At 36.9% G+C, this 23,224-nt stretch overlaps 1 protein-coding gene across 1 annotated transcript in view; it reads left to right on the plus strand.

Annotated features, from left to right (window-relative positions):
* The first annotated feature begins 508 nt into the window (after positions 1-508).
* The window catches only part of DOCK2 (dedicator of cytokinesis 2), a 491,936-nt gene continuing 469,220 nt past the window's right edge, over positions 509-23,224 (plus strand). Inside the window, 1 exon segment of the mRNA XM_074292033.1 lies at positions 509-642. Coding sequence (XP_074148134.1) covers positions 600-642 — 43 coding nt within the window. The 5' untranslated portion in view covers positions 509-599.

Genomic DNA, 23,224 nt, shown 5'->3' on the forward strand with positions numbered 1-23,224 from the left:
CTACTTGAGGGGACTATTTTTAAAAGCTTTGTAGCCCCAGCGCCTTTAGTACCTACCCTACCCTTTAATACATTTTTGTTAATAAATAAGCATTAGACTGGATTGAGACAGTGTAAAACATATTTTCTATGCTTTTTTTCTGCAAAATTCTGGATGAGATAACGGGATTTCTGCCTGCTGAGTCAGGTCAGACTACTTCACCTCTAAGGTTCTTGCTATCTCTAATGTGCTATCAATTAGCTCCATTTTCAGAGAACTGGTCCTGGCTCCCTTTCTCTCTTGCCCCGGGGGAGAGAGGCCAAAGTGAGGGAGTCAGCTGTTCCTTTACCCCTCTTCCCCCTTTCAGAGAAGGCTGCCCAAAAGGGAGAGCAGAGCGCATTTAGGGCCCGGCCCTCCGCTTCTGAACAGGTGTCTGACTGCCTTTCTCCCAGAACCACCTTACCAGTTAACTCACAGTCCCGGGGAGGGAGCGGGGAGCCCCAAAGAGGCGAGGGCGGGCCCTGAGAGAGAGTTTGAAAAGAGGAAGGAAGTGGGGCCCGGCTGAGCGTACAGCTACCCCCTGGAGTATCCTCGGAGCCTGCAGCCCCAGGGCCCCGGACATGGCCCCCTGGCGCAAAACTGACAAGGAACGTCAAGGCGTGGGTAGGTGTGCTGGGCGTTGAGGGGAGCCAGCGTAGCGGGGATCCTAAACTTTGGGGATGAAGGAAGAGATGGCAGCACTTAGTAGGGATGCTGAGGAAAGAAGCCCTTCCCCCACAACCTCCCCCCACCCTACTCCTAACGGAGTCCTAAACTTGATCCTAAGGAGCTGCAGAGAGGTTGACTCAGTTTTACCTCCAGGCACAGAATTTTCACCCTCTCTGAGGAAAAAAATGGGGTGAGTGGAAAGGGGTTAGTGCCCCCACCCTCTAAGTCGCTGCTCTTGACCAGTTAGCCCGCGCCCTGCCGCCGAGGCTGCTGCGCCTCTCCAGCAACTTCTGCATTTAGAAGTCGAACAGAGCCGCCCTGACATGCAGGACGGGAGCCAAGGGTCAGACTCCCAGCTGGTCACCTCTGGCTTCTTGCCCCTCAGCCTGGCTCCTGGCCCTGGAGGGCGGGGACGATGCTTCTTTGGTCAACCATGCAGATTCTCCACGCCTTTCTTCCCCCTTTCTGTACTCCTCGCCCATCCCTCCCCAAACTGTTGGCTTCCCATGAAGGTTCTTCTAAGGTCAGATGACCCTGAGATTTCTTGAATTAGGCCAGAGATCTGTTAGGCCTTGAACTGAGAAAAAGGGTGTTCAGACTATGCTCAGTTTGAAGAGGCTGAGATATATTGTATTCGCCCTCTTCTCCTGGCCCCCACCCCGATTTTGCTAGCCCTCAGAGAGAGAGCAAGCCCCCTTTTATTTTTGGCCCTGAGTTCTCTATAAGGAACCACTTGGGTGAGAGGAAGATAATGCTGTATAGCTTAAGTTTTTCTAATTGCAATTGTGTGCAGTCTCGCTATAGGATTTTGCTGCAACATGGTTGTGGCAAAGGAAGGTTTGACTATCCAGATCAGATCAGTAACTACAGCTCAAATGATCTTCTACTTTGACTTTTTCCCTGAAAGGGGGAGTAGGGAAGAATAAATATATATACCCAGAAAGTTAGGGTAACACCCTTAAGAGACCTATATTGATTCAGGATGAAAGTTAGGTTCCAACTTAGAATAACTGGAATAAGCCTAGGGATCTGATGATATTATTCAAGACAACTTTGCCATCTGCTGATGAAAATTCACTTAATCTACTTGGAAAGGAGGGCTCAAATTGTGATTTTTTCAGAATCTGTTGGAGCAATAAAGTCTTCAAATTCTAAAGAAATTCATTTGATGAATTTCTGAACCATTCTAAGTCATATTCTATCTTGCTCTCAGTCTCTCTATGTTTCTGTTTCTCTGTGTGTCTCTCTCTGTCTCTGGCTGTTGTCTCTGTCTTTTCTGTCTCCATCTCTGACTCTCTGTCTCGGTCTTTTCTTGACTCCTCTCCTCTCTTGTCTCATTTCTTCTTGACTGATCTCTCCTCTTGTCCTCCTCTCCTTTCCTCTCCTCTCTCCTTCACCCCCCTCTCTCTACCTCTCTGATTCTGTCTCTCTCTTTGTCTCTGTCTCTGCTTCTCTTCCTCTGTCTAAGTCTGTCTGTCTGTCTCTGTTTCTCTCTGTCTCTTCGTCTTTGTGTCTCTCCCTCCCTCTTTTTCTCCCTCTTGTCTTTCTCTCCCTCCCTCTCCCTTTCCCTCACTTTCTCCTTCTCCCTCTCCTTTTCCCTCTCTGTTTTTCTCCCCCTCCTGCCCTCCCTTTCTCCCCTTTTTCTCCCTCTCTCCGCTCCTCTCTTTTCCCTCTCCCTTCCCCCTTCCCTTCCCCACTTTCATTCTCCATAAAAGGGATAGGGAATTTCCAGGTTAGGGGCATTTGGTCTAATGGGAAAAAAAAGCACTGAACCAGGAGTCTCTCTCTTCCTCTGTCCTTAACATTGTATCGGGAGATTCAGTTTCTTGTCTGTTACTGACTTGGAGTATGAACTGTTTTGGGGCTTCCTCATTTCTAAAATGGAGGGGAAATATTTGTCTCATATAGTTGCTGTGGAGACAATATGAGACAATAGAAGGGGAAAGTGCTTTGAAAGTACTTTTGGTGCATGGAGAGGACTCTGGATTTGTAAGTAAAAGACCTGGGTTCAAATCCCACCCAAGTCCTACCATTTGTTACCTGTGTCAGTCATATTGCTTCACTGGTTCTCACTGTCCTCATTTGTGAAAATGAGGGGGTTGGACTAGACATATTCTAGGCATATTTCTAGTTCTAAATTTATGACTCCCTGGTTCTAAAATATACTTGACAAATAAAAAGTATTAAACAATTATTTGTACCATTTTAAAATTACTAGGCTGGACTGATTCAGTGTAGACTAATGTGTTAACTTTTTTTGTGGAGAGGTTGGCATTTAATACTCAGGGCAAATGACCTTAACTTTTTTTGCATCAAGGCTGACAGAGGGCTTTCTTGTTTAGATGTATCTTATTTAATACCTTTAGGATATACAACATCTATTATAAACTGTATTTCAGAGAAGAAAAGATGAAAGGCCTCTAGGCTATGCTATATGAGAACCAGTTGAAGAAACTGAATATTTGACCTGGAAAAGAGAAGATTCAGAGGATGGGATATGATGTCTTCAAGGGCTATTACATGGAAGAAGGATAAGATCTGTTCTGTTTGGAATAATTAGGAACAGGGATAGAAAGTACGACAAAACACAATTAGATTTTATGTCCAGAAAAACTTCCCAACAATGAAAACAATCCCAATTTGCAATAAGATGTCTTGGCTAGAGTGAGATTGGAGGTTCTCCCTCACTAAAGGGTCTTGAACAGAGAAGGGATGGCCACTTGAAAGGTGTTTTGTAATGAGAATTATTTTTGGGGTGTGGGTCAGATAGCCTTGGAAGATCCTTTCAACTCTGAAATTATGTAATTCTGTGAATCATAGGACACAGACACAAGAGATAAAGAGAAATATAATATATAAGGCCTGCTTTAAGTCTGGTATGAGATTCAAGTCATTATATTATATATAATATATATTATACATACATATACATATAAACATACATACACACATATAGGCAAGTCATATAATATATGACTTATTTTAAGTCTGATAAGAAAGTTAAGCCATATATGTGTGTGTGTGTGTGTGTGTGTATGTGTGTGTGTGTGTGTGTGTATAAACAGCAAGTCATATTAATGTGCTAACTGTAATGTGAATATTAGGAAGAGTAAAGATGAGTATTAGGAACAGTCAGTGCTATAAGAAGGCAATAATAGACTGCTGGAGAGTAAAGTAAGGTTTAATTAATAAAATGTGATTTGAACTGGGCTTTGGTGAAAGAGGCAAGTACAAAGCAGTGGGGAGAAGGTAAAGCATTCTACAAAGGACTAATGATGTACAAGGACACAAAAGGAGAGATCTACATGATAACAGAACAAGTAAACAAATTTGGTTTTAATTTTAGATCTTTTCTGATTTGATAATTCCTTTTAACATCACCAATTTTGAGGAGCCCTTAATGTTATTAGTTTTAGTATTAGTGTCTATTGATTAAGAAAAGATATGATGGCAAAAAAATAATATGAATTCAGTGATGCCTTTAAATGAATGTGTGAGGAGGTACACTGTACTTATATGGAGGAATTAAAGAACTAGAGAGGGAAAGTATAATGCTAAGCATTTGAGTGCTATCATCAAAATATATGACCAAGGTCTGAACAGATGGAAGAAATAATTGTAGAGTTCAGGAAACAGATCTGAAGTCTAGGACAGAGAAAGGGTGTAGTAATGATGGGGGACTTCAATTATCTGGATGTCTGCTGGAGTGTTTTCTCTCTGCCCAAAGCAGAGCAACTAATGATTTCTTGCCTTTCCTTAATGGTTTTTTCATCCTTCAAAAGGTAGAGGAAGCAATGAGAGAACATCTGGACATTCTAGACATGATTCTGATTAATGAGGTAGAATTGGTTGCTTAATTAAAATGATAGGAATTTTATTCAAGGTGGGGGTGGAAGTGGATGTGGCAAAAAAATGACCACTCCAACCTAGATTTTGTGATACAAAAGGAATAGAATGCTGGTCTTAATGACAAAACTTTAATTTGGAAAATGAGAGTAAGGATAGATAGGTTCCCATAGATTAAAATCTTCTGGGGAAGTCATTCCAGGTGATAAGGGAAACATAATAAGCACAGTGTAGTGGACAGTGCTAGACTTAGAACAGGGGAGATCTAAGTTTAAATCCTGTTTCTGATACTTACTAGCTGTGTGATTCTGGGCAAATACTAAACTTTTCCTCAGTTTTCTTCATCTATAAAACAAAAGAGTGAGGTTAAATTTACAATTCTTTCTAGCTTAAAATTCATGATTTATGCAATATCCCAAAAGGAAGAAAAGGGGGAAATTGTCTAAAGAGATAGACATTCATAGAAAATTTACCAACTAAAATCCCCTCCAAATTCCCCTGCAGGAAGGGCAGGTAATTAGGGATGAATATGAAAGAATGGTAAGGTATTATTATAAGAATATCAGACATACTAAAGCTCAAATTGGTTTGAGGGCTGTGAATAATGGTAAGGAAAACAAAACCATTTAAAATATTGGAGGAAAAAGGAAGTTCAAAGAAGGGATAGTGCCACTTGAAGTATTGGATTGGTAAGGATTTGGATGACAAAGGCAGAACTATTTTTTCCCTATGAAGAAGAGTAATGTTTGTACCGAAAAGCAAAAAAGACATGATGTATAATGTGCAGTTGAAAATCAAACTAAGTAAGGAAATAGTAAGGAAGCATCTGTTCTAGAAGAGTTCTAGTCACAAGGTTGAAACAGATTATTATTTATTATAGGACACACAAAAACGGACTGGCAGATTTGATTTCTGAGCCAATGATTTTTGAAGAATCACAAAAGAAAAGGATTAGAGAAAGATGGATAATCTCATTTTCAAAAAAAGTTCAGTGGAGTCTGAAAATTATAGGCAAATAAGCTCGACTTTGATTCCTGGAAAAATTTTGGAATGATTTATTAAAAGACTGGTTTGCGAATACCTTGCAGAGCAAACAATGATCACCAAGAGTCAATATATTTTCATGTGGAACCAGAAAGATCATTCTAGATCAGAAGTTCTTAATGTGGTAATCATTCCCAGATGGTTCTTAAACTAGAATGGGATTTTAAAAATTGCATCTTTATTTCAAATATTATTGGATTCCTTTGTAATGCAACAATGTAATGCATATGTTTAATGCATTTACAAATATTATTTGAGAAGAGGCTGGTAGGTTTCATCAGACTGCTAAAAGAATATATACACACACACCACAGTTAAGAAACCTTGTTCTAGAGTAATTTTTTTTTTTTTTTTTTTTTTTTTTGGACAGAGTTACTAGCTTAGTGTGAGGAAATATTGTGGATACAGTTTACTTAGGTTTTATAAAACTTTTGGCAAGATTTCTCAAGCTCTCCTTGTGGAAAAGGTGGAGCCATGTAAATTAGACTATATCATGGTTTCAGAACTGAATAGATTCAAGTAGTTCCTGATGGCTTTATGTAAATTTAAAAGGAAGTTTCTTGACTATTTGGGGATCTGCTCTCAACCTGGTGATTTTTTTTTTTTAATACAAAAGTACAAAAAAAATACAAAAGAAAAAAATTAATGACTTGAATAAGTTTTTTTTTTATTTTTTTATTTTTTTATTTTATTATATATATATATTTTATTATATATATATATATATATATATATATATATATATATTTTATAATATTATCCCTTGTATTCATCTCTCCAAATTACCCCCCCTCCCTGTATTCCCTCCCCCCGACGACAGGCAATACCATACATCTTACATGTGTTACAATACAGTCCAGGTACAATACATGTGTGCGAATATCATTTTCTTGTTGCACAATAAACATTAGAATCCGAAGGTACATGCAACCTGGGCAGACAGATATTAGTGCTAACAATTTTCATTCCCCTCCCAGTGTTTCTTCTCTGGGTGTAGCTACCTCTGTCCATCATTGATCAACTGGAAGTGAGTTGGATCTTCTTTATGTTGAAGATTTCCACTTCCATCAGAATACATCCTCATACAGTATTGTTGTTGAAGTGTACAGTGATCTTCTGGTTCTGCTCATTTCACTCAGCATCAGTTGATTTAAGTCTCTCCAGGCCTCTCTATATTCCTCCTGCTGGTCATTTCTTACCGAGCAATAATATTCCATAACCTTCATATACCACAATTTACCCAACCATTCTCCAACTGATGGACATCCATTCATCTTCCAGTTTCTAGCTACAACAAAAAGAGCACAAACATTTTGGCACATATATGTCTCTTTCCGCTCTTTAGTATTTCTTTGGGATATAATCCCATAGTAGCGCTGCTGGGTCAAAGGGTATGCACAGTTTGATAACTTTTTGGGCATAATTCCAGATTGCTCTCCAGAATGGCTGGATTCTTTCACAACTCCACCAGCAATGTATTAGTGTCCCAATTTCCCCACATCCCCTCCAACATTCATCATTATTTGTTCCTGTCATCTTAGCCAATCTGACAGGTGTGTAGTGGTATCTCAGAGTGGTCTTAATTTGCATTTCTTGAATAAGTTTTAAATGGTATGTGCATCAGATTTGCAGAGGACATTGAGCTTGGATCAAGATCCATAACATTGTCGGCAGGAAGGGGCATCATGTTAAATATAATATAGTGGAAGTCAATAGAAATGTAAAGTTATGTTCTTGAGTTTAAAAAAATCAGCTTTAAAAATCCAGGAAGGCATATTTGTAGCTAGATGGCAGTTTGATGGAAAATTAGTTTTGTAAGTAGATTGAAAGTTCAATATAAATCTGCTTGTAATATGGCCACCAAAAATATTATTGGTTTCACTGAGGCATAATTTCTAGGGCTAGATTGGTGATAGTGTCTCTGTGCTCTACTCTGATCATATTACTTGTATCTGGAGTATTGTATTTAGCACAATATTTTAGGAAGGACTTTGATAAGTTGGATGTAGTTGAAATCATGTTGTATGAAGTCTCATTGAAGGAATTGAGATTGTTTCACATATTATTTGCATTATCATCATGTGGAAGAGAGATTAGCCTCTTCTTGGACTCAGAAAACAGAACTCTGCATTAGGCTGGAGATTTAGATTTGAGATAAGGAAAAACTGTTACTGGCACTTAAAGTTATTTAAAAATGGGATGTGCAGTCTTTGGAGATTTTTTTGTTGCTCCTTGTTAGAAGTCCTCTAGCAAAGGCTACAAACCACTACCTAATCACTGCACTAAAGCACTGAGGATGCAAAAAGAGACAAAAGTCTCTGACCTCAAGGAGCTCACAGTTTAATGGGAAGACAACTGCAAAAAAACTATGTACAGATCCATTGATCAACAACCATTTATTAAAACCATAATGTACTGTATAGACTTTGTTGAAATGATGTATTGTTTTGCATTTTGAATCCTCTCTTGCTTTCTGTTATGCACATGGGCCATGTTGTTTTTTCTTTTTCTTTTCTTTTCTTTTTTTTTCCTATTTTGTATTTAAGTTAAAATAAAAAAAGCATACTAGGTTCTAGACACTGTTGTAGGTCTGGGGAAACAAATGTTTAAGGAGCTTTCATTCTATAGGAGAAGATTGGAATACATGCAAATATATACGAAATTCATGTAAAATAAATACAAAACAAGCAAAGGTTAATGGGAGTGAAGGGCAAAGCAGAATGGGAAATACTTGCAAGACCTGTATTGAGATGGCATTTGGACAGAACTTTGAATGATATAGAAGAGATTCTTGCTTAGTATATATTGGATTAGATCCCCCTTGAGATCTCTTCAAAACTCTGAGATCCTGTGGTTTTGTATATTCTTAAATGCAACAGTATCTGCATGCATTTGAAAAAGAGAAATATATTTATGTGCAAGATATTATTCAGTCTAAAGATACATTTGTTTGTTGTATGGAGAATACAAAATACAGCCTATTTTGTTGCAATTGAATCAAAATAATAATAATTGGTGTTTATATGGATTCAACCTTTATTCCATACCTAGCATTCTGAAGACTATTTAGGAGAAGTTATGAGGTTAATGAGGCACAATGGTATATCGAACTATAAAAGAGCATGAATGTCAGGCTAATTGAATTATATTCTTTGGTCAATAAAAGCCTCTGAAGACTTTATAAAGGGGATTGATTTGTGCAGAATGTGTCAGATGATTTGAAGAGGATTAAGACTGAATGAAAAGGAATAGGAAGTAACATTAAACTAAAATACTATCAGCTTCTTTGCTCTTGTGTCAATTTGCAAAATATGGACTGTGGAAATTCTGGCCTTTAGCAAAGTAAAAATAAAAACAACAAAAAATAATAAATACTTTAGTTTTTGAGGGAGAGATATCAGACTTTCTCTGTTATTCTCCTTTGTACATTCTCTCTTCTAGAAGACCAAAGTGATCAAGGGACAGCAAAATACCAAGAAATGGAAAAAAAAAAAAAAAAAAGGAAATATTGGTGTAAAAGGAAAGAATAGCTTGACATGTTCATTGGAATTAGCCCACATTTTAACCTACACACTACATTGCACAATGTATCATCTCCCTAAATCTCTCTAGTCTTGAGTCATCATTATTATAAGCCTAAGGAGAGTACAGTTATATTCTCTATGTAGAGATTTAGTAAAGGAAAGTAATCAAGTACTGGATACTGGAAAACTGTGCCAAGGAAGCCAATCTGGGATTTCATTTTAGTTCAGATTTGATCAGAAAGGGGATATCTTTTAAACTTATCTACTTTAGGCTTTTGTAGCTTGTTTTGTTTCCCTTAATTTCTTAGTGTAAGTTCTTAGAAAAATGTTTTTCCTTTAAAAATTGTTTTTGTTTTTTATTTTCAAATATATGCATAGTTTTCAACATTCATCCTTGTAAAACCTTGTATTTCAATTTTTTTCTGCCTTCCCTCCCCAGCAGTGATCCAATATATGTTAAATGTGTGTAATTTTTCTATACACATTTCCACAATTATCATGTTGCACACACAAGAAAAATCAGATCAAAAAGGGAAAAAAAATGAGAAAAAAAGCAAACAACAAAAAGATGAAAATACTATGTTGTGATCCACATTCAGTCTCCATAGTCCTCTTTCTGAATGTAGATGTCTCTCTACATCACAAGTCTTTTGGAATTGACTTGAATCATCTCATTGTTGAAAAAAGCTATGTGTACAATGTTCTCTTTGTTCTACTCCACTTAATATCAGTTCTTGTAAGTCTCTCCAGACTTTTATGAAATTATCCTGCTTATGGTTGCTTATAGAACTATATGTATGTATACATATATATGAAATATAGTAATTTTCCATAACATTCATATAATAACATAATTCATTCAGTCATTCTCCAACTGATGGGCATCCACTCAGTTTCCAATTCCTTGCCACTAAAAAAAGGACTGCTACAAACATTTTTGCACATGTGGGTCCTTTTTCCTTTTTTAATTATCTTTTTGGAATTCAGGGCCAATAGAGACACTGCTGGATCAAAGGGTATGCACAATTTGATATCCTTTTGGGCACAATTCCATATTGCTCTCCAGAATGGTTGGATCACTTCACAATTCCATCAACAATGTATTAGTGTCCCAGTTTTCCCATATTACCTCCAACATTTATCATTATCTTTTCTAGTTATTTTAGGCAATCTGAGAGGTATGTCAGTGGTACCTTGGAGTTGGCTTAATTTGCATTTTTCTGATCAATAGTGATTTAGAGCATTTTTCATATAACTAGAAATTATTTCAGTTTCTTCATCCAAAAATTGTCTGTTCATATCCTTTGACCATTTATCAACTGGAAAATGGCTGTATTTAGAAAAATTCTTAAATAGTTTTAGCTGAAACTAAGTGAAGGAGGGATTTTTTTTCCATACCTATGTCAACATTAATGGGGGAATCTATGTGATCCTAAGCAAGGAAGTACCAGGTTTAAAATCTGGAAAAAGCCATCAGAGCTGGGATCCAAGAGCTGGAGATTAAGAAGTAAAGAGCAGAATCAGCTGTGTATGTTTGTATTTAGGTGTCCCATTAACAAGGAGCCTAGTCTACCATTATCACTAAATTCATCTGATAGAGGGGGGGAAAAAGAGTATTAGTAAAAAATGGACATCTAGAAAGTCAGGCTCATAACAAAACAATTTTAATCTGTCTGGGAATGTCATTACTGTTGAGGTAGGAAGAACACAGGATTAGAGTTGGAAGGGTCCTTAGAATTCTTTAGTCCCTCTCTTTTCTTGCTGAGCTGCTGATGTGAGTGAAAGTTGACTAGTCTCTCCCCTTGCTATTTGGATTCATCCTTCCTCCTGGAGTGATCCCCTGATGTCTAATCATCCATAAACCAAAGAGATAAATGAAAAAGAAAAAGGAGTTATATGCACAAAAATATTTATAGCAATGGAATTAAAAAAATTAGTTATCATGGAATAAAATATTCTCCAAGTACTACTCTCAATAGAGATGGGGTTGGGAGTTGCATGGGGTGAGTAACTTCAGGGGAGTCAAGGCACAGGAAGGAAACAGTTCCTTAGCCTCAATTAAAGGTCTATACTTTCTTGTAGAGATTTCTGTATCCTGATAATCTATGAATAGAACCTAGGTGGATGAATTTGAGGGCAGAATGAATCTGGAAGGGATCTGCCCCTCTGTTCAGCTTTTTCTCCTAAGTAATGAGAAAGGTGGGGGAGGAATACTCACTGTTCTAGAAGGGCCATAACCCTTAGAGTGGCCTGAAGATCTCTTTATTGGGAGTCAGGAGATATTACTGGCTTCTACTTTAACATTCTATGAATCTAAGATTCAGGCTTAATTTGATTGTACCTCAGTTTTAGTTAAGAATTGAATGAGCATTTCCCTGTAATCTTGTACAAGTTACTCCCTTACTAACTGTGTGATCCTGAACAAGTAACTCAACTTCTGTTTCATTTTACTTACTGTAAAATGTGGGAAATAATAGCAAATCTAGCTCATGATTGTGAGAAACAAATGAGATAGTATTTATAAAAGCACTTAATGCTTGGCATATAGTAGTCACTATATAAATGTTGATTTTCTACCTTCTTTAATGTGACCTCATTTTTCTCTTATGTATAATAAAGGAGTTGGACTAGATGATCCCTAAAATCTGTCAAGCTCCAATATGACCTTGAGAGACTTCTTGTTTATGAATGGGGTAGACGGGAATTGGCTTTAAGATTTCCACTAAACCATTTATCTATTTGCTCTAAGTCAAGGATTCCTAACCTGGGATTACAAAAACAATTGTGTCTCAATATAATTTGTTTCTTTTGTAATCCTAAGCATTTAATTTAATGCATTGAAAACCATTATTCTGATAAAGGATTTGTAGAATTCATTAGACTGTTAAAGAGATCCATGATACATAAAAGGCTAAGAGCTCTTGCTATAAGCTTTTCACTCCTCTGCCCTTTGCCTCAAAAAAGTGGTTAGATTTCTTGTAAGTTGAGTGTGAATAAATAACTGACCTAACAAAAATAATTAGTTAGAATGGTTAACAGATGGCCAGTATTCTCAGGGTTGGTAACCTTCCCAGAAGCCAGTGGCTTCATTGGAAGCTTGGGATTTTTGTCTCCCCCAAAGAGAGGGGATCTGTCTCTCCTCCCTCCTCCATGCCCAATGAAAACATTTCTCTTGTGGCTTGTCCTAAGTATTATTGTAGTGCTTGGTGCAAACAGAAATTTCCATGTCTCTGGAAAGTGTGGTCGTTGTCATGATACGCTTAATTCCAGACTGCTAGATCTACTTTAAAAATGTCTAAAACCCATGAATTTAATATTCAATTACATATGAATATGTAGTGATATTATCTATGAAGTCTTTGATATTCTGATTTATGAAGTTTTTCTCTTGAAAAACCATAAATATATTTTCTGCATGTAGTTTCCCACCTTAGTCAATTTTTACAAGTCAAAAGGCAATGAAACTGAATCCTTAATGCACTTTTAGACTTTAGTCTATTTTAGAAGGAAAAAACCAAGAACAAAACAAATTTTAGAGCAGATATTTAATCTGGCTTGATTTCTTTGAGGTTTGTAGAATTATGATTTTAAATTGAATTTGAAAATACCTTAAAGAACATCTAGACCAGGAAAGTCAAACTCAAATAGAAATGGGGGCCACTAAACCATACATAAAGGTCCCTGTGGGCCCTATATTAACTTAGAAAACCACTCGGGTTTACATAATTTTTTTAAATTAATACATCAACATGTTAAAATCAGATAGGAATTGTATTTTAATCTGCTTCAGACAACATTTAGAAGTGTTATGTTTGATACCTCTGATCAAGACCTGTCTCCATAATCTGACTATCGTACAGAGGAGATGGGACCCAGAAGGTTAAAGTGAATCATTCCAAGTCATATAGCATTAATGGCAGAACCTAGACTAGAACCCCAAGAGCATTTAAGGCCTGGTCCAAAAAGTTTTCCCTTTCACTGTGCTTCCTAAAATCTCTGAAGAAAGTAAGAAAGGCTAGATCTAAAGTTTGGTAATTTTCAGGAAGACTCTTGTTTTCTGATAGCACATCCATTCAGAGTTCTACCCATAGAGGGTATAATTTTCTTGACAACTTAACACAGAACCATTCCTGGCAGAATGAATGAATGAATGGAAAAAGTCATTTATATGCCAAGCATTTATGTGCTAGGTTCTGGGGATGCAAATAGAAAGTTGAGACAGTTATTGTTCTCAACATCATATTTAACTGGGGAGACAACAGTTTCATCTACATTTCAGACAGAAGGCCTGTCCTTAGGGTTTGGTGGCAACAGATGGTAACCCATGGTCTTTAGTATCACTTCCATTGATGAGATCACATCTGTTTTTGAGACGGAACTATTTGAAAATATCAAGTACTTTGACTTGAGAATGGTGTTTTCTGAGTCTTCAATAGTTGGGTGCCATAGCATCAATAAAGGCAGTTGTCCAGTCTCCTCTCTGTGAGTGTTCTTCTCTGAACATTGGCTATGAGGGCCATTTCTAGAAGAAGGCTTATAGTCTGGGAGTGGAGGAAATGCTATTATTTCTAATACTTTCACACTCCAAGTAAGTCTTGGGCTGTCACCATCTATATCTGAGGAAACATAGTGATGATTACCCCACCTGATCCATACCACCTCCTGTCTCTCCTTCAAGATGCCTTGTTTCTAGGGATAAGCTGATTTGTCTTTCTCACCAATGGCAGCTGTAAGTCCATTTATGGTAATGGTGGGAATGGCAGACCCTTTTCCACAGGATTTATTCTTTTGGATAATAATTATGGAAATCAGAAGCTGGGCTGGTGGCATAGGAAACTCTTGAGTTTATGTATTCTTTGATGATACTTGGTAGGTTGTTGGTGGTAGCAGGCTTCTAATGGTCACCTTCTCCACAAGTGATAAAGCCCTTGGTGATATCTACAGGGACAGGGCTGAAAGGACTGGTGGCTTGTGGTGCACTGGTGCTCTTGAGGCTTTGGAGCTCAGGGTTCTATTCTATTTCACCTGAATCCAAGGAAAGGTAGATGTGGAAAAATACTAGATTTGAAGAATTCTAGTCTGGGTCATCATGCCTGGGTGTTCTGTTCTCAAAAGTGTAATAGAGGAAATTCCTCTTGCTCACTTGATCCCAACAAAGATCTTCCTGGAAGGGAAAGAGGGGCTTAAGCCTGTAGGAAGAAAAATAGTTTGTTCCCCTGCTCCCAAATTTTCTGCTGCTCCTGAGATGGATAGTCACTTGTTGACTTGTGCCCTCTACGGTATTCTCAAAACGAATTATTCAGGGATATTTTCTCACTGTGATGAAATGTTTTGAGTTGTCCTATTTCTTAAGGAATTATTAACACCTGCTGATCTTTTAATTGTATAGAACATTCTCCTGATCCTCCCTCCCTTCTTCCCAGACAAGTAATAGTAAGCTGTGGCCTTTTGGAGTATTAAAAAAATCCTGAAAAAAAGGCTTCATAGAGTGAGAATTTCCAACTGGATAGAAATAGGAATAAGAATGCACTAGTAAAACTGCTCTTCATGAATGAGATTATTATGAGGAACAGTTTTGGGTCTTCAGCTTTTTTGTTATACTTGGTTTAGACTTGTGGTTTTCCTGTATGAGAACTCTCTTCACCAATGTGAACTGGCAAATATCACTTACAGACTATTAGGGGTATTCTGTTCAGTGTATGTTATGTTGGTATGTTAGAGATAGGAATCAAACTTCGTGGTATTCCAGGGAGGAACTCTATTTACTGTGACAGGCTGTCTCTCTTAAGGAACATTGTGAATACTACATTCTTAAATTGAAAGTAAATAACAATATTCCCATTTCACAAATTGCGACATAACAGAGTTGAGGGAAGGGATAGAAACAAGATTATTTTCTTTTTCTAATTCACAAATCTAGTTGTGTGGCAATAGGAAGAAATTAGAAATTTTCCTATGGTCTTATAGTCTCAACAGCTTCAAATGGTCCCAGTTTTCCCATTTTGTCATTATTACCTCAACCCTAGTTTCATTTTGAAATCTCATTAAATAGGACAGCTGCTATATCAGAGCATTGCAATCATCTCTTATTTTCTCTTGGAAACTTTTCAAACTATTCCAGTTCTAATTAATTATTCTTCTCTTTTTTTCTCCTAGAGTCTATACCACATACTTTAGCAACTAATTAAATTGTGCAATTAACTTAAATTGTGACTTCATATGGTTTAGTTTGGCCTTCTCTACTAGATTATAAACTTATCAAGGATAGTTCTCTTTTAATTCCTACTGTACACGTCCCATAGTTATTAGTCCTTTAAGGATTTATGAGTTCACTGGTGTTGGTGCTATTACACATTTGGTCAGGAGACTATAAGTCCTTTGGGGGCAGACTATATCACTTTTGTGTTGGTATCTTTAGTGCTCATTTAAGAAATGCTTATTGAATGAACGAATAGCTAAAAGAGTTGCACTGACCACCCTTCCCTCTCTGTCCTCTCTTTTTAAATGTGATGGCCAACTTTCTTTTTTGAATTTGGAGAGCATGGAGCTTAAGATTTCTGGTCCTGCAATGGAAACCTTTCCATTGCAGTAGAATCTGATATAGTCTGCTGACATAATTATTAAAAACTCAGAGTTACTATGAGGAATTGGAGGAACATATCCTGATATGTAAAAGGCATTTAATAAATGCTTTTTAAATTGAATTGGACTTGAATGAAGGCTTCATTCAAAAAAGAACATTTGATTGTCTTCATAATAAATACTTAGCTCTTTTTTTATATGGCTTTAAAGTTTACAAAACTGCTTTCCTTAGAAAACATAGAAATAGGTGTCATTCTTCCTATTTTACATATGAAAAATTGAGGCACAGGGAGGTATAAGTGATTTGTTTAGGATCATGTAGCTATTAAGTGGCTGAGAGAGATTTGAACTCAGATCAGAGTATGGGACTTGGAATCAAGTGTATACTTCAGACACTCATTACAGCTGAGTGATACTGGGCAAGTCCCTGAACCTTTCCTTGCCTCAATTTTTCCATTTGTAAATAGTGTCCACTACACAGACTTGCTGTGAGGATCAAATGAGTTAATTTTTGTAAAGCACTTTGCAAATCTTAAAGAGATATATAAATGGTAGTAATTATTATAGCTGTTAACTTCTTCACTCCAAATCTGCCTTCTTTCCCCAGCGATACCTAGCAACCTTATAACCATTAAGATAACAATAAAAATCTTATAGAATTAGGGCTTCAGAGTAATCCCCTCCCCCAAACATCATTATGTTTGAGCCTAATGCCAAGCTCAAGAAGTAGGTTGCAAAATATTGTGCTTTCTATTTAAAAGACAATAATAATAGCTACCATTTATAGATTTACAAAGTGCTTTACAAATTTGATCCTCACAAGACCTTGGTGAGGCAAATGCTATTATTATTCCCATTTTACAAATCAAGAAACTGAGTGGACAGAGATTAAGAGATTTGTCCAGGGCCACATAGCTAGTAAGTATTTAAAGGAAGATTTGAACCCAAGTCTAGTGTTCTATCCACTGTATCACCCAGCTGTCTTGAACTTTAGAAACTTAAGAAAGAAGGTGGTCAAGCTCTTTTATGCTGGATTTGAGGCTATGGTGAGGGCCTTTTGACTTTTACTCCAGGGCTCTCTCTGATCATACTGCCTAAAATTGCCTTTAGCAAATATCTGGGCCTGCATGGTGCCAGTCTGCTGTTTTGTCTTTGAAACTGCAAAAATCCTGAATTGGAAAATTACTTCCATGTGATGGTTCTGAAAGACACTCTTCCCCCTCCAGGCCTTCTGTTAGCTAAACACATCTGCTCACCTTACTTCTCTTAGTCATATGGCTTTTTCCTTGTCATTGCAATACCCTCAGGTTCTCATGCAAGGTCAGGTTTGGTTGCCTTGGAGCTGAGGCTGTGGCAGAGGCTGTCAGCTCCAAATCTGGAGACTCACTGGGGGCCACTTTTCTTGGAAAATTAATGAGGCCAGGCCTGTTTCTCTTTATTTCGATGCTACATCTCCCACTGGAGCTGACACCCTCATGAAGCTTTACCCCAATCCCTGAAAAGCGACACTCAGATCATTTTTGTTTGTTTGTGTGTTTCATTATTGTTGCTGTTTGGACCTTACAGTCGCTTTCCCAGATGCTATTAATTCTAGAGGTTTGCTGAAGTCCTTCATTTTCAAACTTGTCAGCAAATAACAAGATCCCAAATGAGATGTGTACACACCCAGGAATATAGCAGCCTTTTTTCTAGCCACAATTAAAATAGAAGACCTAGCTAGGTCAGCATTTCTTGGAGCAATCTAGGGAAATGCTCATGGAAGTATAGTCTTAGTTGTGTGGCAGAGAAGGGACAGGATTGCAGTAGAAAGGAATACTCCCTGGACTTGGAGACTTAAGACAAGATTTCAAATTTGTCAATTGACACTTAAAGCTGATCACAGATAAACTTCTCACCTGCTCTTAGCCCTAGTTTTCTCATCAGCAAAATGGGAATATAATACTCACATTGCTAATCTCAAGTTATTGTTGTAAAGAAGAGCATTTTGTAAACACTAAACCATTTATATACATTTTTAGAGATAATATTCTTTATATGAAAGAAATGCCCTAGTGATAGAAAATTATGTTCCTCAAGGTTCTTGCCCATTCAATCTCTATGTGAACTCACCAAGTGAATTCACTTGTTGGGTCTCAGTTTCTTCATCTATAATAAAGAAAAGACTACACAATACTAACCTCACTTAATTTATGAGGAAATTGTTCTTATTTTTTAAAAAAAGTCAGTTACTTTGATATACATGAGATAATATAGTAGAGTGAAAACAGACCTGGATCTGGCACATAAGAGCTAAGTTCAAATGTTACCTCTGCTCCCCTCTCCTATACTTTTCTCAGCATGTCATAAAACCTCTCTGACCTTCGGTTTTATCCTCTCTAAAGTGAAGGTTGGAATCTAGAGACTCTCTAAGGTCTGCTCTGTGTCATGCCTTTCTAAAATTTGAAAAGACAAATGCAATAAAATATACAGCAGTCAGCAGTCTGCAATGTTTTCATCACAAGTTTTCCTATGAGGTAGGTAGTACAAGTATTACTTCACAAAGAAGGAATTTGAAACTCAGGGAGATGACATACCTGCTTCTCTTGTCACATAGCAAGTGACAAAGCAGGGATGCAAGCACAGGTGTTTTGATTCTAAATCCTACAAAATTCTCATTATGCTATTCTGAGCAGCAACTATGTCTCCCTTTTTACTTATCTTTATATTTTCCTTCGAACTTAGTATTTTATATTGTGATTCATTTCAATAGATGCTATAAAATACCTTCATTGGGCCATCTCTGTGTTGAATATTGGGAATACAAAGAAAATAAAAACACAAATGTATGAATGTATATAAAAAGAAGGAAATAAAGGAGAGAGAAAGAGAAAGGAGGGAAGGAAAAAGAAGGAAAGAAAGAAAAAGAAAAAAAGAAAGGAGGAAGGAAAAGGAAAAGAAATTCCATGATTTTGAGGAGTTTTCAGTCAAGTAGAGATAGGAGATGGAGAGGGAGGGAGCATTGCATCTGCATAATAAATGTTTTTAAATTAAATAGAAGAAATATAAATCCCTTTTTAAGTTTTAAAAGGAAGCTCCATGAAAATTCCAGGATGCCGGAGTTCAGACTGTCAATCACCCAGCCTTATCACTTGCACTGAGTATATTGTTAATTTAAGATTCTAATCTGAATTTTGCTTCAGTCTGCATATGGATTCCACCTTGAGTCCATATACTGAAGTCATTTATGGTTTAGGGGAAAGAATGCTGTGTTTGGAGTTAGAGGATATGAGGTTTTGAATCTTGACTTTTGCCCAGATGTGGAACTGGAGAAATTGCTTAACTTTTCTGGACCTAAATTTCTCATTGCTAAAAAAAAAAAAAAAAAAAAAGGAGCTGGACTAGAAAACCTCTAAGGTCCTTTCCAATTTTAAACCAATAATCTTAATCCTGTTAGAAGTACTGGCAGCTCTCTTATGGGTTTGATTTTAGGGATACTTGAAAAATCTCATCTATCCTTATACCTAAGTTTCCTCCTCTGAATTGGAGGATCTCCCCCTTCCCTTGCCAGGATGAGTAGAACTCTAAGGACTTAGCAACAGAAAAGGAGGATGTTGCCCCCAAAGAATCCCTGATAAATATAAATGACACACGAATGGGAATGGCCCTCTAGTCTTTTCCCATTAGTACATTAGCCTGGACAGTTGACAGGTTAATCAAATTAAGTGATTACTAACTCATAGTCACTTTGTCCAGATGAAAGATGGGGGTGGATTTAAAACTGATTGAAAACCAGACAAGTAGTTCATGAGCTGCCTCTCTCTTTTATTTTGCCTAATGGAATCCTTTTGTCTCACACCCAGCTCAGGTACCATTACCTGGATAAGGTTTTCATGATATGATTTAATTGTTAGAAATCTCTTCCACTTGAAATTATATCATAGTACTTCATACAGAATTTTTTTTTATTCTTGTATTTACATATATCTTTACTAATAGAATGTAAGCTCCTTGAGGGCAAGGATTATTTCATTTATGTCTTTGTATCTTCAGTACCCAGTGCATGCTTTGTGAACAATGAGCACTTAATAAATACTGAATTGAAGGGAAATCTATAATAGGGCGTCCTAGAGATATATCTTTGTCTATGTCCTGTTGGAAATGTGCAGTCTTTATCAATTGCTTGAACGAAGACATAACTAGAAAACTTATGCAATTTGTAGACAGCACATCAGGAGAGGTAAAAGAATATAAAAAGATCTTGAAAATCTATAACAATGGAACAAATTGATAAAAATAAAATGTAATAGGGAAAACAATATTTTTATTATAGTTTTATATTGACAGAACATATGCATGGGTAATTTTTCAATATTGACCCTTGCAATTACTTTTGTTCCAACTTTTCCCTTCCCTCCCTCCACCCCCTCCCCTAGATGGCAGGCATTCTCATACATGTTAAACATGTTAAAGTATATCTTAAATATAATATATGTGTACACATCTGTACAGTTCTCTTGTTGCAAAAAAAAAAAATTGGATTCAGAAGGTAAAAATAACCTGGGAAGAAAAACAAGAATGCAAGTAGTCTATATCATTTCCCAATGTTCCTTCTCTGAGTGTAGCTGTTCTGTCCATCATTGATCAATTGGAACTGAATTGGATCTTCTCATTATCAAAGATATCCATTTCCATCAGAATACGTCTTTATACAGTATTGTTGTTGAAGTGTACAATGACCTCTGGTCCTGCTCACTTTATTCAGCATCAGTTCATGTAAGTCTCTCCAGGCCTTTCTGAAATCATCCTGCTGGTCATTTCTTACTTAACAATAATATTCCATAACATTTATATACCACAATTTACCCAACCATTCTCCAATTGATGGGCATACATCCAATCTTAAGGAAAACAATATTAAACAAAGTTCTACATTAGATGTGCATTGAACAAGAGTTAAAAAAAATCACCTGCACAAAAGTTCAGAATGGGGGAGGTAAGCTTAGATTCCAGTTTAGTAGAAAAGAATTAGGAATTTCTCTGGCCTACAATGTTAATATGAATCAATAGTCTGAAAAAAACCCCTCAGAGTTAGTAAGAGGGAGGTAATAGTCACACTGTATTCTATTCTAAGGAAATATTAAAAATTAGATTCTGGACATCATATGGAAACTAGAAAAGATTGGAGATTGTTGATTACGACCAGGATGATGAGTTGGAGAATGTTAGATGAAGATCTGTTCAAATAAATTGTTCACAGAGAGTATAGAGAAAAAGGATGGGATGGGATGGGAAATATTTGGAGGACTGTCATGTAGAAGAGAAATTGAACATGTTCATTTGTCCTCAGAGTGCAGAAGTAGGAATTGAAGTTGGAAGTTGAAGAGACAAAGATTTATCATCAATGTAAGAGAAAACAACAACATTGTCTATATAAATAATTGGCTACTTCTAAATATAGAGAAATACTTCACTATGGAGTCTGAATACTGGACCTTTGCAGAGGATTCCTGTTGAGGAATAGGTGGGAATAAATGATCTCAAAAGCACATTCCATCTCTTGATATTCAGTGGTATGTGTGATAAAGGACAGGGAAGTTCTACTAGGGGGAACAAGGAGCAAAACTCTCTGTAAGAGTGTCAAATGTATTGACCTATAACAGTCCCCAAAGTAGTCCAAACCAAATCAAAATATAGTTTCTGATTTTAATGTATTGATTATTTTTTTAATAGTTTTTATTTACCAGATATCTGAATGGATAATTTTACAACATTGACAATTGCCAAACCTTTTGTTCCAATTTTTCCCCTCCTCCGCCCCCCCCCCCCCCAGATGGCAGGTCGACCGATACTTAATGTATTGACTATTAAAAAGAAAAAAATTCCTCAACACATTAAAGATAGAAACTATATTTTAATCTGATTTGGTCTATTTTTTTCTCTCCCTCTCTGTCTCTGATTTTTATCTCTGTCCCTCTCTCTGTGTCCCCATCTCTATTTCTGTCTCTGTCTCTCTACACACACACACACACACACACACACACACACACACACACACACACACACACACACTTTTCTAAGTCAATACGCAGCTCTCAGGGAGCCTTATGTATGATTTAATGGCCCCTGTTTCTATTTGAGTTTGAAACCACCTCCCTCTTGGTAAAGAAAAATAGAGGATACCAAGGAGACCAAGACTCGTGTGAGGGGGCTAATAAAAGAGCAGTAGATGTGAAGACAAATTTTAGCTTCTTTACAAAGATGTCTGGGATGGGCTCTCTAGGCTTACATTTGTCTGATAGGGATAGCTTGTCTTAGGAGATGCTATGGTTCTTTTTAGTCTTAAGAACTACTAGTCTTAAAATGACTTTTTTTTTTCACTTGAAGTTTGGGGTGGAATTAGGATTTTACAGTATGAGGAAAGAGAAAACCTGTTATTTCACTGGTCAGGAACCCACTAGGAGCAATCAGAGATAAGTGAGCAAAACTCAGCAGAGAGAACCATTTTGGCATTGTTTCCTGTTACTCATTTTGAAAAGTTAGCAGAATTTGGTACTGGTATGCAAAACCACTTCCTCTGCTGTTCTATCTGAAATGTTGAAAATGAAGGTACTTAACTATGCAAAGGCAAAAAGTAAGTTTATAATTTAAACTGTCATCTTAGATGTTTGTATTCTGAATCAATTTTCTTCTTAAGCCAGTATCTATACTCATTGCAAATCTTAAAATTTAACACCACATTTGAGGATATGTATCAAATATCTCCTCTTACACCTAGGGTATTTCAGAGAATGGGAAGGTTATGGAATTCAGTATGGGTTAGGTCCCCTGAGCTTTTATATTGTTCAGTAGTGAGAGGAGCTAGAACATTCTTTCTTGACATTTGTCTCAAAATGCCTTGGTATAATTTAGAGCCACAGATCACAAAATCATAGCCTTTCAAGATTAGAAATCAACTCAAAAGTCATGTAATTCAAACCATACCACAGAATAATATCCACTGAAACATACTTGGCAATCTAGCTTCTATGTGAAAACCTCCAGTAAGAGGTGGGAGCATTTACTTTTCTATTTTTTGACTTCTCTTCAGTTGTTAAGACTTTTCTGATATCAAGCTTAAATGACAACTTTCACATTGTTGCTTTTCCTTCTTAGGTTATATGATAAATCATCAATTTTTTACATGCTATAGACTTTCAGATATTTCAGCCAGTCATTTTCATTTCATTTCAGCATTTTACTAAGCTAGTAATATATGCCAGGCGGTGTGCTAAGTATAGGGAATACCCCCCCAAACTAAACCAAACCAAACCAAACCAAACCAAACCAAACCAAAACAACCCCCCAACACACACACACACACACACACACACACACACACACACACACACACACACACACACACACACACACCACAGCACAGAAAAAATGAAAAAAAAAATCAATCTCTACCCTCAACCAGCTCTAATTGGGAAGATAATGTATAAAATAACTATTTACAAAGATATATAACCACAATAAATTGGAAATAATAATCAATGGAGGGTAGACAGTGTTATTAAGAT

This window comes from Sminthopsis crassicaudata, chromosome 2 (assembly GCF_048593235.1).
Source record: "Sminthopsis crassicaudata isolate SCR6 chromosome 2, ASM4859323v1, whole genome shotgun sequence".
NCBI lineage: Eukaryota > Metazoa > Chordata > Mammalia > Dasyuromorphia > Dasyuridae > Sminthopsis > Sminthopsis crassicaudata.